At 44.3% G+C, this 18,820-nt stretch overlaps 1 protein-coding gene across 8 annotated transcripts in view; it reads left to right on the top strand.

Annotated features, from left to right (window-relative positions):
- The window catches only part of nxn (nucleoredoxin), a 63,487-nt gene that overhangs the window by 23,700 nt on the left and 20,967 nt on the right, over positions 1-18,820 (top strand). Inside the window, exon 1 of one of the 8 annotated variants that reach the window (XM_084352187.1) lies at positions 16,628-16,713. The exons of 1 other annotated variant lie outside the window; for it this stretch is intronic. In XM_084352187.1, the coding sequence (XP_084208313.1) occupies positions 16,675-16,713 (39 nt within the window). In that variant the 5' untranslated portion in view covers positions 16,628-16,674. Of the gene's footprint in view, positions 1-16,627; positions 16,836-17,210; positions 17,232-17,776; positions 17,933-18,221; positions 18,264-18,820 lie in introns of those variants that run through there. 6 more of the 8 variants (XM_084352190.1, XM_084352191.1, XM_084352192.1 and 3 more) reach the window with 6 other exon arrangements.

Raw genomic sequence — 18,820 nt, 5'->3', positions numbered from 1 at the left:
TCAATCCAGATGAGTGAGGTGGAGCTAAACCTGTAATTAGGCTGAGACTTAGATTGAGGGTGACATTGCAGGTTACACCTCTAGATATCGCCCGGAGCTACATAAAAAAAAAAAAAACAAAACCCTAAGCCTTGAAAAGCAGCTTCACTGTGACGATCCATCCACTTTGCCCCATTGTGCGTCTGTAGCGCCGCCGCCATGTTCCACCACCCCACGGCACAATGCGCGCCGGTCATCGGCGTGTACGGATGTCGGTTTCGCTTGTGTCTGGCAGGATGTGTGTATATTCCAGGAAGCGCTTCATCCGGTTCCTGCTCGTATGCATTACACCGAGTGCCACTCACAGGCCGGAGGGAGCAGGCAGAAATCTGTAGGTTCGCTCAATCCTGTTAATGTGGAACAGCATTTAATTAGATCCGCTCTACATCGAGCAGCTGTAGACGCTCCGCATGTCGCTAAACACTGACGTTAATGCTTTGAATGGGCCTGTAAAAGTTGAAGACCGGGCTGCACACAACCGCACGGTGGCTGTGAGAGTGAAGGAGAGCGTTTAAGGACAACTTTATTTGCTGTGTGACGACGTGAATCATTCTTAACAATCCTGATAAACTGGAAGGAACAATTAATTGAACATTTTCTCACCGAGTCCCTCTAACAACTAGACTGGCAATCAGTAGAGTGTATACCTCCGCCAATGCCCAACAGCCTCCTTAAATACAATCAAACCTAATCCAATATTAAATAAGATATGATTAAATCCGTTAGATCCACATCCCCACCTTGCAACGTTAAAGAAAGTTAGGAAAACTTCCTCAACCCATCCTCGGATCTATTCTGGGCAGAACCCATCCTGGGCCGAAACCAACCAACCAACCGCAGCCCAGTCGCCAAGATATAATGTTAGCACTTTTCTGCAAACCACAGCTACTTCCAAGCTTGACATTTGTACCAAACGTGGCATATCACGTTCACATTAAATGCTTATTAGCCACCTTTCACATCAGGAGGTGGAGGGGACGGTGGTGGCGTTATTACAAACCCACAAGGCTGCCAAACAGCCGACCGCAGTCACAGACTGGATATTTTTGAGGACACCTGGGGACGTTTCCAGCCGCTTTTGTGGCTAAAAATTTGCCTATTTTTCATCTCCATCCATGGCAAACAAAATTAGGTATTTCTTTCCAAACCCTAACTAAGTGGATTTTGTGTCTAAACCTAAGCAGAGCATAAAGCATAAAGCAGAGCAGTGTAACAAGAGAGAAATAGAAAATTCTTGTTGCCAACCAGCCAACAAACGGACACGAGCGAAACATAACCTCCAGATGCATAGAAGACAATATAAAGCCTTTATATTCTCGTCCTCTCAGAGGAAGCAGTCGCCTCTTATTGATTTTTCTACGTTGTATAAAAAAAGAGAAATGACAAATGTGAAAATTGCCAGAGGTACGTAATCCATCAAATCAAACAACGAGGTTTGGCTTTCGAGAGTTCCCCTCCCGTTGTATTGTGTTATTTCACTTTCCCATAGTTGAGTATTTTTCACATCAGTGCGTGCAACACAACTGCACCGTGCTCTCTGTCAATCACATCACACCCACAGGGGAAAAATGGAAATCGCTGCCAGGAAATGTTCCCCTCAAAAAACACATTGCCTTACAAAACACTGTGTCTTCCAGCCAGTGCAGAAAACATTATGTTGTCCTTTTCAAAAACGGCTAAATGTTGAGAAAGTCAGCATTTAAAGGTGTATTTCTAAAACAATCTGTATTCTCTCTCAATGTCTGTGACTGAAATGGATAGTTTGAGTGTTTCGGAGCGACCGAGTTGGATGGAGGTGTTAACAGACATGATAAATTTGACGCAGACACATTTAATTTCAGTCTCCCGTTGTTTTCCCTCATCTCTGTGGTAAGCGCCCTATAAGGAGAGGAACCTTGCTTCCTGGCCAGGGAAAATAGAGCTGGTTCGGATGATGTATTTTCTTTGTGGTGTTTTTTGAGAGAAAAATGTGTCACTGACAAATAACACTGGGGAGAGTAGAAATCGGCATCACAATCCAATTTTCCACAGCGCGTAGAACAGGACATACATAAGGACATATTGTCCAAGCACTCCTCACTTTCCATTTCTACTGTGTGTCGGAGAAAAGCATTTAAAATGCGGTGTGACTGGCTATTGTGCAGCCTATCACCTTTTCACCCCCTCCTCCCTCATTCCCCGCCTCTCAGACGACCTCAATGCATACCATTACTGTCCTTCATTTTAAAAAAAAAAAAGAGAGAAAAGGGTGGAGGATGGAGAGAGGGGAGGACTGGAAAGGTGACGAGAGGACTGAGAGATAAAAACCAGGCTGATTTCTATCTTGGTCGAGCTCCAGGCGCAGACAGCAGCAGGCTCCTGCTCCCCAGCAACCGGGAGAAAAAGGGATGAAGGCTGTAATGTGGCAGCACGGATTGATTCTCGTCATAATCTGTTCCTATCAGCTCTGGCACAGCCAATAGTTTTTTTTTGCACAGAAACACTCACTGCTTTTCAAAAAAAGACTGCCTGCCACTTTTCATGCCATTATGCTACGCAGCCTCATCCTTACAGCCACATTGTCTCATTATTTCTGAAGCTACCTTATTGCTGTTTGAGCCGATGTGTTGTCTGTTGTCAGTTTGGTCCCAGTCAGGTGGGCTGTATCGCTCTGTTACCCCCAGGGGGTGTTTCTGCAGGTGCATGGAAAGATGGTGGAGGAACTCAACAAAACTGAAAAAATATGTATAAATTACAATTACATAAGAAAAAACACTCAGACCTGCACACAACATGTTGCAATTGAAAGTGCATGAAAAAGTTAGCAAGCTTTTACCTGCTGAGAGACTGTCACTGCAGATGGAAATTGGCTTGTACTTAAATTTTGTAATGTTAAGCTACAATATATATTTTTTCATGTTAATATGAAATTAATATTTTTGTTGCTTGGTCCTTGACAAAATGAATGCAATAAACTAAACCTCCCCGCTCACACTGACCTGACTATAGTTTAGCTAACCGTAGCAAGCTAAAAGCAGCAAGATTATAGATTAATGGTTAAAATGGGCCTCGATAGCTAGGGATAATACAGTTGAAATAGTTAGCTTAAGTATTGAAAATGGTTGTAAAAGGAACAAAGGAATAATCTTATAGACCAAGTTAGCATAAATCAATGGATTAATGGCTAAAGACTAACGTCCTTAGTTAGCTTAAAGCATCGGCTTGACAATTGAAGTTAGCTAAAATAAGCTAATAAATAAATGGTTTACGTCCTTAATGTCCTTTAGTTAGCTTAATGCATCAGAATAACTAAATTAGTGTAGATATGATGATAGATGAGTTAGGAATAATTCAAATAGTTATCTTAAAGTATTGAAAATGATGAAAAAAAGATGGATGAAAGTAGGCTAACGTCCTTAGTTAGCTTAAAGCATTGCCTTGACAATTGAAGTTAGCTAAAATAAGCTAATAGATAAAGGGTTAAAAATCTCCTAAAGTATTGGATAAATGGTTGCGCCTGCCACCCGGTACAAAATACAAACTTGACTAAACTCACTTAAACAATCACAGTTCATAAAATTATAAGATGCAAATACAACATCAACTTTTAAATAATAAATTGTGTGAAATAACACCCAGGTTAACCCACACACACACACACACACTACCACCTTGTCTGCCCTTAAAGGCTGCTTTCACTATTCTTGTCTGGTGATGCAGGAGCTGCAGGGATACACACATGCAGGCAGGCAGCAGGCAGGCAGGCAGGCAGGCTGGGTGGGTCGTGCACTGGTGCTAACTGCTCCGGTGAGACGCTGGTAGTAACCTGGAGGGTGGAGAGGGTGCTATGTGAGAGTGGTCCGGCTCAGAACAGCAGCGCCTTTTGTGTCTGCCTGTTTCTGACGGTTATTTATAAACCCAGTAAACCCACAGCACATTCCTGGCTGCCACAGACGCAGGCAGAGCTGCACCTCACCCATGTGTGTCCTCTTTGTCTGCACTCGGAGGTCAACACGAGCTGTCAGGATCGGGGATGACGTTGGAACATCTGGTCTAATGAAGACGATAAAATAAGCTGGTGATTGTCTTTTTTCCCCTGATTGCACGGAAAACCGTTTAATTCCTTTTTTTTTTTTTTTCTTGTGTTGCCGTTTAATTTGCCCTTGGCTGTTGCGTTTTTATGACCACTGCTTGTGGTCTTCCATGACTCATATTAATGGGAGGGCCTCCCTTTCTTTGGCAATGGACTCGTCAGTTTAATGCTAGCCTATTACTGAACTCGAATACTTTGAAAAGTGCAACTCTCTTTCTGTCTCTGTGTCTAAAATCTCCCGGGACTCCCTCCTCCTGAGTTTGTGGAAAACATTAATCACATTTCCCTGGACGGCTTTTCAAAACCAGTATGTGGCAATGATGCATTCAGGGTCTTCTCGTTAGGAGGACGTCATTGTTGCTTTATCTTTCTTTTTATGCTCTTAGGAAATGTGGTTTAATCGTGTTTCCTGACGTAAGGCGCTTACTGAATTGTTTAAAAAGCAGTTTTTGTTTCTTATACAAGCGGCTCAGGAGAGTCATTCGTGGTTCATCCTCTTCTTCCACCTCTTACAGTTTGTTCTGGCTCCAGTTATGTGCAGGTTTCCTGTAGCTGAGTCCAGTGAACTGTTGGAGGAAGTCCAGGCACTAAAGGACATCCCTTCCCCACACTTTGAACCAGACTCCCATTTTCTACTCACAAAGGTCCCCCGAGCTAATGGTCTGAAACATATAGTATGGAAGCAGAGTCCTGTTATTAATTTTCAGTCCTGGATTTATTTGCGTGCTTTCCAAAGAGCTTTTAACCACGAACACACAGATAAAGATCCGTCGTTCCAGCTCAAGTTTGCCGCCCCTTTGTCGCTCTTTCTATAAAGGAATGAACTGATCTTGAAAACACAAAGCTGCACCATGTTTTACCCTCTTTTCTAAATGTTAAACCTGATTTACAGATCCCAAGATCTGCTTCACAAATGTTTAAAACACTGGAGATGGACGGTAATTATAAAAAAGAAGGTCTCGACATCTCAACCAAAGGTAATCATGTCTTCGCAGAGCTGCAGTCATTGATAATATCTATGAACTGCTCAGAAATCAGTTTTAATTAGAACCTGATATATATTTAAAACAGCTGCTTTTGGCAGCAGCTGACAAACGTGTGATCAGAAGCTCCGGTGTTGATTGCAGAGAGAGCTACGACTGGCTCGTGAGAGGCTGCGTTTAGAGCTGAACATTGATCATCATTTTTTCTTTTTTAATTACACAGTTCAGAGTTACAGGGACGTTGCACATTGTTAACATTCCTGTACATGTGCTAGTTTAGCCATCCTGGCTAATTTTCAACTGCATAGACACGAGAGAAGACACGTTTCAGGATATTTGAATAAATTGCGAAGTATCGTCACATATTTGATTGTTGGTCGAAGGAAGTTTCAAGCAAAAATGTCAAATATTTACTGGTTCCACCTTCTTAAATGTTATGATAGTAAGTGAATGTTGGTTGGACGTCACTTTGGGCTCTTTTTAGACATTTTATAGCGTAAACGATGACTCTGTTAATCTGCAGATTCGAGCTCCTTTTTGTAAGATGGTTGATTTTTGAGTCTCGTTCCCCTGCCTACAATCTGCAGCGTCAGTATTTGAGACTCAAAAACCAACTGATACTACAATGAAGTGTTAATAGCTGCTCCGAGCAGCCACGCTGGACAGCAGAGGGAAAATCTGTCCGTCACAGAGAGACGGGGCTGACGGGACATGTGGAGATGAAGGAGCAGATTTACAGGCCGTCTCATCTGGAAGACATTAATAATGTTGTTCACATGAAAATGTCTACAAATAATAATGAAATAAGAGAACGTGGGGAGAGAAGTTCAAACACTCCTCTCCCGTCTCCACACAGCTGACTAAACACGGCGTGAAGTCGGTGTGAATGTCGGACTATCGGTTTTCCAAAGTGGCACCATCAGCAATTCCCATTACAAGTGAATGCAGCATGAATTATCACTGTACAGCGCAGTATATCATGCAGCCTTTTACAAAACATGTCCTCCAGCTTGATCATTACTTTGTTTCTCACCATCTCCTCCATGACAACGCTTCATGAAGAACGACCTTGTCTGCTGCTGTGAGTGATTTATAACTTGACTCCCACACTGTGTTCAGACTCGGCCAGGTTTCTGAACTCTGGTGCAACAAGCTGCTGGATTTCAAATGATTTTAAACGAGGAATCAGAAACAGTCCTGTCGGCTCGTCAGTCGAAGACGCTTCCCGACCGTTTGCTGAATTAAATCCACGTCGGGGTTATTACTTCCTTCTCGTTGTCCTTTTGCTTTCGAGCAAACGGCATCACGCTGATACAGGATTTTAATTGCCGGTGGTTCAAGCATTTTCCAGACTTAAACTGTAAAAATGAATAAAGGAGATGTGTTGAGGATTACATAACGTCGCCCCTGAACTGCTGAAATAAGATATCAGAAGAATCTGTAGGAAACCGAGGCTTAGCGAGTGCCGGTGACCTCTGCCTGCATCCGTGGGAGGCCTCAGATTCGTCTGTCAGGCTTGTGGAGCTGAATTACAAACACACCGCCGAGCCCACACTCTCTCCTCTAATGCCGCTCGGTGTTTTTGATGCGGGGGGAAGCTTCAAGTGCAGACGCTGGACGGCTCGCTTTATCTCAGCGAATCAAGGAGGGGGGGGGGGGAAAGCTGTAGCTTTCATTCTTGGCTGCGTTTCCTTCTGAGAGTCTTCACAGGTGTGTACGAGACAAATCCCAGCAAAAGCAGAGGGAGGGTTTTTTTTTCTTTTTTAGTTTAAAAGCTGAGACGTCGGTGTCAGGGAGGATCAGGGGTTGCACGGAGGTTAGGTGCGAACGGATGACTTGAAGGCCGTTGCTGTTTCAGCGGGGCTATTAAAGGCTTGACCTTTGAACCTCAGCTTTGCCTTGAAGATCAGCTCTCTGAGGGGGGATGTGACCCTGAAAATTGACACTCATGTCTCTCGCCCTCCTCTGTCCGCCCGTCTGTTCAAGCCGTCTTTCATCGGGTCTCTTGCTGCTCGTTCTGCCTCTCCGATGTTTGTTTACGTTTATAAAACCCTCACGTCACAGTTCAGCAGCGTCCAACAGTCGAGGACTCAGCGGTGCTCGTGTGAGGTTTCAGATTAATCATGTAGGACAGGCAGCACGATGCATATGTTGTTTTGTGAGCCATTATACGATTTGTTACTCGTTATTCTGATGCCGTGATTGAAATTCAAAGCTACACTGGTGGTTTTAGCCAATTAGCTACAAATGTAATGTTTTACTTTCCCGCTAACCGTTCTCCAAATCAGCACACCGTGAGATTTCACTGAAAATGGGCCCGTAGAGACATGACACTTGTTTGAGATACGTAATCCATCAAGATAAACACTTCATCATCTTCGTTTTCTCACATTACGTATGTTGTTTATAGTAATTTAGCTGTGGCTAGAGACTGTTTGGAAAACCTTCTGTTCAGAGACAATCTGGGGTTTTTTACGTTGTTGAACCTTCGACCCAGTTTCTTGCTGTTGGACGCAGTAGTTGATAAAACACAACAAGAAAATTTGGGAGCTGATCTGGAGTTTGTGATCATGTCACATATAATCTACAGGCCGATCAGCTGGAGAAGATCTAGAAGAGGAACCATTTAATGGACCCAGAGGGGAGATTGAACACAGTTTTTCGGCTCAGGTTTGAGTCTTTGACGGCCCCGACAAAGTAGACTTTGGAAAATGGCTTCTGGAAAGACAGGAACAAACCTAAATATTGCGCATCTGGTTTACTTTTTGAAATTGACAGTGTCAGTGCAGCTGTTGATCGAGTCCATTGAGAGAAATTCATATCGGAAAAGATTGTCTTTGGATTTAAGACAGTTGGTCGAGAAAACATGAAATCTGTAGATCTGGTTTTAGTTTTTCACCATTTTCTGACAATTTATAGACTAAACGATGAATTGATTGAGAAAATAATCAGCAGATTAATAGAAAATGAGAATAATAATGAGTTGCAGCTCTACAGTTTGTAGTTTAGAGGTTAAACCAGCGACAGAACCTTTTTAAAGCCAAAAGAGAGAGCTGGGTTTTGATGCTCCGACCGGTACCTGGAGCTCAGGGGACAAATAGGGATGATATTTGAGAACCAGAATCGTTGAGGACCAATCCACGGGAATCGTACAATATGCCTCCGAGCTTATTGATACCTTTTGATGTCACACTCATGCCTGAAACTTGCATCAGGGAGGAGACATGACGCTGCCAGCCGAGGTGGTTCAGACGCCCCCCGTCCCTCCAGCCTCTCATCAGTACTGGGAGCTGTTGGAGATCTCCCAAGAGAAACTGGAGGAAGTTGTAAGAAGGAGAAGAAAAAAAAACACTTCACTTGCTGTGCTGCCACCACAGATCCTGACCCCTTAAGTATCTAGAAAATTGATGGATGTTTATTTTGAGGCTCAGCAGGGGTTTGGCTCCCAGCTACACATCAGACCTGTTTTTAAACTACTTACGAGGGGGGGAGCGTAGCCTCGGGTCTTCTGGCAGAGCGCTACAGGTTGTACCGAGGACTCGTAACAAAAGGTGACCTGGTCTTTTGCTGTCGAGGCTCTGGAGGTCTGAGGCCAGATCAGTAGCGTCTCAGCTGTACAGGGAAGCATTTTTTACAATGTCCTTTTTATGTTCTGTGTTTTATTGCTGTCTGTCTCCTTGCAGTTGAATTTTTATTTCCACCGTCTTTGTTTCCTTTATATCTACTGTTTTTTTTCTTCATCCTGCTTTGTAAGACACTCTGTCGTTGATGTAAACGCAGTGAAACACTATCCCCCATGTCCCAATTAAATTGTAGGAGTCGAGATAAAACATAAGGACCTTTTTTAAACGTTCACCTGCATTAATTACAGACCATAATTAAGTGGTATTTCATTGATAACGCAACATAAACGGGTATGTTTTACTGTGTGTGCCTGCGTTCAAGGTTTTTCCCAGACATGCGGCCCAGACTTGGCGGATATTTGATTTGTATGATGTTTTTCTGCCACATTTTAATCTGGATGAAATTAAATCTGCACCCAAGAGCATCTTCAACTGGCCGATATGGGCTGATTCAGTTGGAGAGGGAGCGGATAGGGCGGCGGGGGGGTGGGATAAGCCGAGGAAAAAGGCGTGCGTGGAGTGTAAGGGGAGAGGAGATACGAGAGGGGTCCAGATGTACAGCTCGGCTATAAAATGCACGGGGGCCAGCCGAACAGATGTGACTTTTAATGAGCGTAAGACTAGAGGAGGAAACGGGCTAATGGACGGATATAAAGTGTCACCACATATCCAAATGTCACTGTAGCTCAGGTAATGGACAGAGAGAGTAAGAATGGAGAACGTTGTGGAGCAGAAGGTAGATTTGTGAGAAGTTGGACTCTGTTTTCCAGGATGTTGTGAGGCTCACGTCTATATATAGCATCTATACGTGTTTGTTTGTGTGTCTGTTCACATGCTGAGTGCTACCTCTGTCAGAAGTCTGTTGTTTTACGAGGCAGACCAGACGCAGGGTGTCATTGTGATTTACGAGGCTCCTCGCTGCCTGTGGAGGGTAAGATTGGACTGAAAATATACACTCGCGCTGCCAAGCACACAGTGTTTCAACATCAAGGCACTTATTGTGTATATTGTTGCTTTATTGGATGTGTTCAGAACTATAATTCCAGATCTAAATGGACTATCCAGATTTTTTTTTAGGTTGACAGTAAAATCCCTCAGTGGCGTTATGAGAGAAACATGATGAAATCCTCGGATGACGCTCTTAGATCGTTACTGTGAGACACTTCCACTGAAGTCTGAACCTCAGAGAGGCTGCGTCAGAAATGCGACTGTGTGATTTAGGACCAAAATCCTACTTTAAACTGCTGCAACGACTCTCAGTTACAAACCAAACAATCAACATTAAACCCCCGCAGAGCTGCAACTCATTATTATTTTCATTTTCTATGAATCCGACAGATACAGGGGAGTAAAAAGGCGGCTGTGGCTCAGGGGAAGAGCCAGCATCTTGTTATTGGAAGGCTGCTGGTTCGATTCCCCTGGTCTGCATGTCGAAGTGTCCTTGGGCTCGATACTGAACCCCGAACTGCTCTTGATGTGTTGGTCGGCACCTTGCATGGCAGCCACCGCCATCAGTGTATGAATGTATGAATTACTGTAAGTCACTTTGGACAAAGGCGTCTAAAATGTAAACTTACTAATTGCAGCCGCAGTTAGCAGCAGTTAGCGGTTACCCTTTGTGATATGCGGCCTCCCTATTTGGTTTGAGTAGCCAATAAACTTGACAGGTGACCAATTCTTACATATGCACCTTTTTTAATGACATCAGTGAACTGAAACAGTAAAGTTTGCATATCAGTTGATATCGACAACATGTACGTCGATCTATGGCAGGCTAATATCGACCAAACGACATCCTAGGCGAGCTCTAATACAAATACATCCCTCTTTTTGTCTTTTTGTTTTCCTGCAGCCACTTTCTCAATCTGCTCCTCTCACTGTCTTGAGGGTTTTGAAAAGCGAAGATGATGCCAGCACTACAGTCAAATCTCATTCATTGAATTGCTTCATATTCAAAGCATGAGCCCCGAGACTTTATTAGATCAGTCTCGCACAGTGTGACAGTCTAAAGGCGCCTTTGTTTGACATGTAGTCTGTGTTTTGTGTGCGTCGGCAGTCGTCTGGTTCGCTTCTTCTTAAGCGATGCCAGGATGCAGTGATACAGTCACCATTTGAATGCCATTATAAATCAGTTTCATACTGGAAATTGCATGCGTGCGGTTTATTTTCTCACGAAGAGATCGGCCCATAATGGAGCCACCTAAATGTTAGAGATCTGTCGGCTTGATCGTCGTACGTAGAATCCAGCGCTGCCCTGATTATCCACAAAACGCTGATAATGTGTCTGACATGTTCCCTTCAAATTTCCATAAATATTAATGTGTTGTGTTGTGATGGGGATCAGGGATTGAGCTGCGGCTCCGTGAAGACTTCCCAGGGCTCCAGCACGAGGAGGAGGAGGAGCGGTGGGAGTTGAATGTGAGGTCAAACAGAGGTCGCACCAGGGAAGCTGTCTAAACCTGACACCCAACCAACCTCCCCCTCCCTCGTCCGCCGGCGCTCCAGGAAACCAGGGAGGGGAACCAGAGAAAGAGTAACGTGTAGGCTTATGGGAAGAATTAATGCGCAGGGTGCTGCGGGTCTGTTTGCAGAGTGGCGCTAATTGAGCAGTAAGTGTAAAAGGCATGTGCGTAAAAAATCCCGTTGCGCTGAAAGGCTTATTCTAATGTGTGTTTTGTCTCGATATTAATACGTAATGGCCTGAGATTTCTCCCCCAAGTGCACAGACTTAATGAGGCTGTACAAAGTGGTTTTCTGACCACAATCATCCCGTATTGTATTAGATTATAGTTGAGAGAGAGTGTGTGTGTTGTATTAACTTTTGGCGCTACATTGTGAAAAATAACTTGCAAAAAAATGCACCGGGCTTTCCAGGTCATGAGTTGGCCGATCACCGGTGAGAGTACGATGCCAGTCTCCGAGGGTCACGCGGAGGTAACTGATAGAGCCGGTCCAGCTGGTCCAGAGCCAGAACCGGCCCAGATATCGTCTCTATCTGTCAGATCCTGCAGGCCTCGACTTGATGAAATGCAGGCTGATGGTTGAAGGTGTGAGTTACAACATAACTGAGAAATCATGACACAATGTCGTCCTGGGAAAAGCGTTGGGGTAAATCATTACTGCTGACTTTGACTTGTACATGCAGCAGATTTTAATGATTTACCTGCAGAGACTCACCTGAATAAGGTCATCATGACAAACATAACAAGTGACTGTTTGTGTAAGAGATCTACTTTACATTTCATTTCACTCTTTTCTGAAAGTCGCTATCAGAAAGACTAATTCTGGGTGTGTAAATGTTAGCTTGTATGGCTAACTAGCTTAATGTAATAGCCCAGGTAACCTAGCTATTCACTGCAGCTATCAGCTAACTGGATTTTGTTAGCTTAGAAGTTGTGTGAAAACAAAAACCGTCCACTGTTTAGTATGTATGAGCAAATGTTAGCGTGTCTGGCTAATTGGTGAACTATTGTAGCCTAATCCTGACCCAGCTAACTGTGTTACAGTCAGTATTTTATTAGCTAACTGAAATGTGTGGGTTAGACGTTATCTAAAGTCCATCCACCACTATGTATGCGTAAAGCTTTAGCATGTCTTGCTAGTTGACTAAGAAGCCAGCTAACTAGGCTAACCCGGCTAACCCAGCGCTAGGGTAACTACACAAGGCCACTCCACTGCGTATGTATGCGTAAACGTTAGCATGTCTGACTAACTGGTTATAGTATCTAACCCCGCCCGACAGAGTTAGCCTAGCATTAAGGATTAGCTAGTATTACATTAGCCAACTAGTGTCAGCTAGTTTACAAGTTATGTATAAAAGAAAACACACAAAACAAAATGCCCATTGCAGCAGTATACTGTTTTCAGTAATAGCCTAGTGGTAACAAAATCAACGGTAATCACACTGTATTAGCTTATCTTTGGTGTTGTTATTGTAAAGTATCTTATCTTTCACTGTTCCCCATCATTCATGTGATGCTTTTACTAATTAGCTCTGCCTCTACACTGCAATACAAGAACAAAGCAGTGGTTTTTTTTTAGGCTTCATTTTATTTCAGGTTTTAAAGGTTAATTAAAAACATTGTCTGGTGATTATTTGGCACAAGCCTGCAGTTTCATCCCATCTCCACCATTATTTACAAAAATATAGCATGTGAAGGGAGCGTGGCAGCAAATCAGCCTTCTTAAAAAATGCATCACAGGACAAGCAGATGCCTCAAATCACATGATAACCAGACATCAACGTCTAGAGCGCTGCTGTTTTTAATTTTATTCTCCTCGGACGGAGGGTGTTTTTCAAAAAGATGCATTCGTGTGGTTGAAAATGTCAGTGTTAGCGTGGACGGGAGGCTGAAGCGGAGAGAAAAGGATGCAATTTACATTTTTTCCACGCTAGTGTGGGTATGGCCTCTTGTGTGTGTGTGTGTGTCTGTGTGTGTGAAATAGGTTTACACTTTGCTCTTTTGTAATGTATCATAAAGGAAGAGGGATCGCCGGAGAGAGAAATGGAGGAACAGTAAAGGCCATCAGGGGGTTAGGGAGGCAGGCGGACCGGTCCAAACACCGCTGGGAGTGAAGAATGCAACCCCCTGCCGTCCTGACCTTTTGGCCTCTGCCGAATGTAGGCCTCAAGGGCAGCCCACGCCTGTGGAGAGACAATGCTGCAGATACCTATTGAGCCCTGGCTTTTTTACTCCTTTACAATCCCCCTCCCTGCTTTTTTTTTTTATACCGCGGTCTTCACTACATAAAAAGTTCTCGCCATACAGGGTCCAAGTTTGGATTTAGAGGCTGTATTCAGGGGGTCGCTTTTGTGCCTCCACACAAGGCTAGCAGAGGGGGAAACACCCACCCACCTCCCTCTTCCTCTCTTTCTCCCCCGTTTTTTCTCTTCCTCTGGGTTATTTACCCTAAGCCCTCTGACATTCTGGCACCTGTTTTCCTCACAAAACCGTTAATTTATCACTGAATTATTAACTAAGAGCCCACAATGTGTCTGGCACTCTGTGACATGTCCTGACTTTGTGTGTGTGTGTGTGTGTGTGTGTGGGAGGGGTGCGGTTGCCGCGGCAACGGGGGGCCTTTATCGAAAAAGCAATTTAGCCGGCGTCTCTCTCCCCCCCCCTTCCCCGCCTTCGCCTGCGTTCTGGAGCATCCACCACCGAAAAAATGGGCTCGGATGGAGAATGTTTTTAGGATTAATAAAAAATACAGGAGATAGCGGCGACGTTTTTGCATCGAGGAGGCTCGGGATGGCGCGAAGCCCGCTGTGTTCCCTCTCGGCTCGACGATTTTTCGGTGGGAAAGTGCATTTGCCACATCACAATGGACGCGCTAGTGCAAGATGAGCCTCCTGTAATAAGCACAGTGTGGAGCTGGGAGGTTTGGAGTGAAGGGCCTGTACTTTTTTGTATTTTGGGAATATAGACAACACTCGAGGGAAAAAAATCAGGTGACGGTAAAGCACCTGAAGATGAAAGCGTAGTTCTGAGGTGGCAAAACGTCTTGCACGTGCAAAAAAACGAGATGGAAATGAAGCGTATTAAGAGATAGGTCATCAGTCTAGTGCAGAGAAAGGGCAGCGACTCTGCAGCTGTCACAGTCTTTGAGATGTGTATTTCACCACCGGGGGAGCCGAGGCGGTGAAGACTCTTGACCGGGGTAAAGCGATAGTCGGGTCAGAGCGGCACAGATGGAAGCGCTAAGTAACGCACACACACTAGCCTGCGTGGTGTTGGCTGAAGTATGGGTAAGAGGTAGGTGGGTGGGTGGGTGTGGGCTCCCTTTGTAGCCATGAAGAGCAGCAACAGGGTTTTGAAGTGGATACAGGCAGTTGCTGAGAGCCTCGGGAGCAGATTGAGCAGAGGTGGGGTGCAGCGTGGAGGAATGTAAGTCTAAACTGGCTGCAGGGGCCCTGCCAGAAGGGAGTTACAGCAGCGTGTTCAGGAGAAGTTTTGTTTCTCATCTGTCTTCGACCCAAGACTGAGAAGAAAATGCAGAATGTTTTTGGTTTTTTTTCATTTTAACCTGAAAGCTGCCCGACACATGACGAACGAACTGTCGATGCTGCTGTGCACCGGCACGTTCAACACAATCGCCTGAATAAACGTCAGCTGAGGCAAAAACCACAGATGAGCTAAACCTGGAGATTTCCTGATGTTGCAACTTTGTTTGTCATTGTTTTACTCTGCTCTGATAAGGTTTATACACAAAAAACCCTTTGGTTAGGGTGAGGAAGCATTGTGGTTTGGCTTAAAATACCTGTTTTGTGTCCAACTTCCTGTGAAAAATAGCCAGTTCTGGTCGCCATGAAAACGACTGGAAATGTCTGCAGGTCTCGTGAAGACAACACCCGATTTAGAAACGACAGAAACGGCAGCAAATGTCCCCAGGTGTCCTCAAAAATCTCCAGTGGTGTGGCTCGAACGGCTAATAAGCATGTAATGTGTACGTAATATGCAACGTTTGGTACAGATGTCGACCTCGGACGTATCCGTGGTTTGCAGAAACTTAATATCCTGGTGAATGGGCTGGCATGTTAGTTTGAATCCGTGTTGCACAGGTGACCCCGGCTTGTGTTGGAGCCTGCCAAGAGGCAAACCAGGTCTCCAGTCCAGCCTGCTCTCCCTGACGCCACTACAGTAAATCTTTACGGTCAGAGATCACACCGCCTGGAGGCACTCTCAATAAAAAAGTCCTAATAAAAGACAAATGCCTTTGTTGAACATGTCTTCAGGGGGGCCGGTCAGTCCATCAGACTGACAACCTCCCATCTTCTAACAAATGGCTTTCACACAAAACCATCGATCTGTGCTGGAGAGCAATGTCGAAAACCTTTTTTTTTTTTTCATTTTATTTTGGAAAACTCCCCCGCATATCAAGATTTAAATCAAATCAAGCTGGGACATAGTTTCCTCTCTGTCCTCTCTGGATGAAGTGGAGCACAATTCCCCAGCTTGTGCTGTAAAACTGCTGAAAAATTCCCCTTGACATGAATAAAAAAAGATTATATGAGGAGCGTTACTGCCTGATAATAAATGAGTTCATGAATTCCTGAGTAGGTTAAATTAAATTCCACAAATCTACTATGTGCAGTTATAAATAATGAATACAGCAAGTTGTTGGGATGAATAACATGAACATTTCAGCCCTTTTGTTTTCAAGATATCTGCTGGATTATCACCATTTGTCCCTGATATAGTGCTCAAAGATAAAGGGCTGTGCTGCTATCAGCATCACAGCAGGATACCTCTCATCTCCTCTGTTGTAAAGGGCTGACTTTCCTTTGTAGTGGCGCTGTTGTAATGAAGCAGCGATGGGAGCGTTTTGGCAGATGCCTCGGGCCTGACCGGCCCAGTGAAAGCAGATCTGTGAGGAGATGGGAGCTGGAACAATGATGAGGTGAATTGGGCACGTTGAGTGATGAAATTTCTTCCACTCCAGTTCTCTCAACGCAGCAGAGCCGCTGCAGAGGCCCGACGGTTAGCGACAGAGGCCGAGTTTAACTGCAAAGGGGGGTTGGACCGGGTCGAAACTGAAGCAGATGTGTACAGATGTGTAACGCTAAGCCCTCAAATCTTTTGGGGGTTCTCAGCGTAAACTAGCCTCCTCTTAAAGAGCAGAGTGTTGCCATAAAGTGCAACAGAGCAAAGAGGCATGAAAGTGAAACGCCATGCATGACAGTTAACATGGAAATGTGGATTTCTCTGGAGGAGGTTTGTCCCCCTTCCTTTTTTTTTTTTTTTTTTTTGGCTCCCCTGCAGTTTAGAGTGGGTAGGAAATAAACCCCAGCATTGATCCCTGTCATACAAATTTAGCCACATCTAGAAATAATCTGCGTTTTCTTTCATCAGTGTGGCGATAAGATGCTCAGCCCCGGTATGTCCGTTGCACACTGATCTGCTCTGGACCCACAGCGGGCTGATTTGCTCGTCTTCTGGATTATGGATCCGCAGCCATGCGTGATCCAATTAGCATGATGAGCACCGGGCGCAGTGTGAGGATAATGTCTGCATGTCCAAGAGAGTAAATGGATTGTTAGTATGGATTTCCAGCTCTCCCTCGAGCCTTAACAGTTGGCGAGCTCTCTACGGGGGGTTAGCAGCATCCTTTAAAGCGGTGTGTAACTATATATCCGAGCATACTGCCCGGCTATATGGTTACACACTCTGTTGATATCGGTAATGAATAGAGGCGCCCTTGGAGGAAGCTGGGACCGGCCACATGCAATCTAGATGCAGTGAATACAGTCTGCAAGCAGTTTGCATGCTAATTAGCACCCGACTGCTCTGCCGGGGAGGCTTTTTTTGTATTTTCTTCAACACAAATCAGCACAGAGAGCAGTTGTGGCTGCAACTAATGACTGTTTGGTGATTGGTGGTTAATCTGCAGAAAATTTTGGGAAATACCTCTCTATAATGAATATGAAGCTACTGCAGGCAGGGAGTTGGTTTAGGTTAGCTTAGCATAAAGACTGGGAACAGCTAAGCTAAGCTAACCTGGCTTTGTCCAAAGGTAACTGGTGTACCAGCGTTGTATCTTGTTTGTATAAATCGTACAAAAACCAAAGTGTAACAATAACACGTTGTGGTTCTGCTGGGTTGACTGTGCCTGAATATTTCCTGTTTGGGTTTTGCTAGCTGTAGGCTAAGCTAACCAGCTGCTAGCTGTTAGTGGTATCAATTCTCATGTAACTCTCCGCATGAAAGCAAATATTTCCCCAGACTCTTCCTTTTAATATTCTCAGCTTACATCCAGCAGCACGTAAGAAACACTTTAATAAAATGAGTCATGTTCGGACTCATAAAACTGACAAAAATATCCTCAACACCTCTTCCACAAAGCCAGATGAAGAGGGCAGATCTGACAGGATGATTTATGCGTGTTTTCTGGTACAACATATCATGTCACACGCTGTATTTATTGCCTCAGATAGTATCGACAGCCTGTGGCTCTCGACAGTGAAACAGTGTTTTTGGGGGGGTAGTGGATGAGGCAGCGATCCTCATGTCTTGTATTCAGGAGGAGGACAGCAGAGGGACGAGTGTTGAGCTGTTGTCTCGAAGGAAGATTTAGGATTCAGAAGTGGATGACAATGAAAACTCAGCGTTTCCACTCCTCCCCTGCTCGATGAATTCTCGTCTTTTCAAGGTGTTGAATTTGTTTTGTGTTTGTGCGCGACAGACTCCAGGACATGTTGCTTTTGTAGTTACAAGGTCAGTCGTCCCCCCCGAAATCATAACAGCCCTTTCATTCTAAAGGCAGATCTGAACCCCTCGGAGGATTTAGCATACTGAGCTACTCTGATCTGCAGCCAAATCACCAGGCAGACATGATTCAAGGATGCAGTAAATTAGTGGCAAGACAAAGAGGAGGAATTGGTTCTGCCTCTTAGGTTGCTACACAAATCTCTCAGCTGCTCTCTTGATGCTGCAGCATGAGAGCAGTGAAACGACGATCTGGTTCACAGCCACCTTCCACTACTCTTAAAATAAGTATCCCTTCACGTGATCTTAGAGGATGTGCATTAGTGTGGTAATAGTCTGGGTGGGTTGTATTTTTAGCCACGCTATCGTCATGTTTCAATACTTTTTATGACCAACAGCCTGCACAATGTATTACCATCAGCCTCAGCTGTGTTTTGTGTGCTAATAAGCGAATGTTAGCGTGCAAAAATGCTAAGCTGAGTGACAAACACGGCACACATTTGATCACTGTTACAGCTGCAACGATTGGTTGACTGATTGATTAGTCGATTGCCAGCTATTTTGATAATCGATGAATCATTTCAGTCATGTTCAAGCAAAATTTCAAACATATGCTACGTCTAGTCTCTTAGATTTAAAGATTTATTTGTCATTTATGATGATAAATGAGGATTCTTTGGTTTCGGGCTGTTGTCTGGACAAAAGAAGCTATTTTAAGTTGTTTCTTTGGATAAAATCAATTGAAATAATGATGAAAATAATTGAGATTTTGGACAAAATGATCAACAGATTAACTGATAAGGAATCTATTGATAGTTGCAGCCCTGTTCACCCTGCAAGCATTGTCATAATGAGCATGTTAGCATGCCGACCATAGCAGTTGGGGGGGAGAGAGTC

The sequence above is a fragment of the Pagrus pagrus genome (genome assembly GCF_965226575.1).
Source record: "Pagrus pagrus genome assembly, chromosome: 4".
Lineage (NCBI taxonomy): Eukaryota > Metazoa > Chordata > Actinopteri > Spariformes > Sparidae > Pagrus > Pagrus pagrus.
The sequence above is the reverse complement of the archived record's forward strand: the minus strand, read 5'-3'. Positions and strand labels throughout refer to the sequence as shown.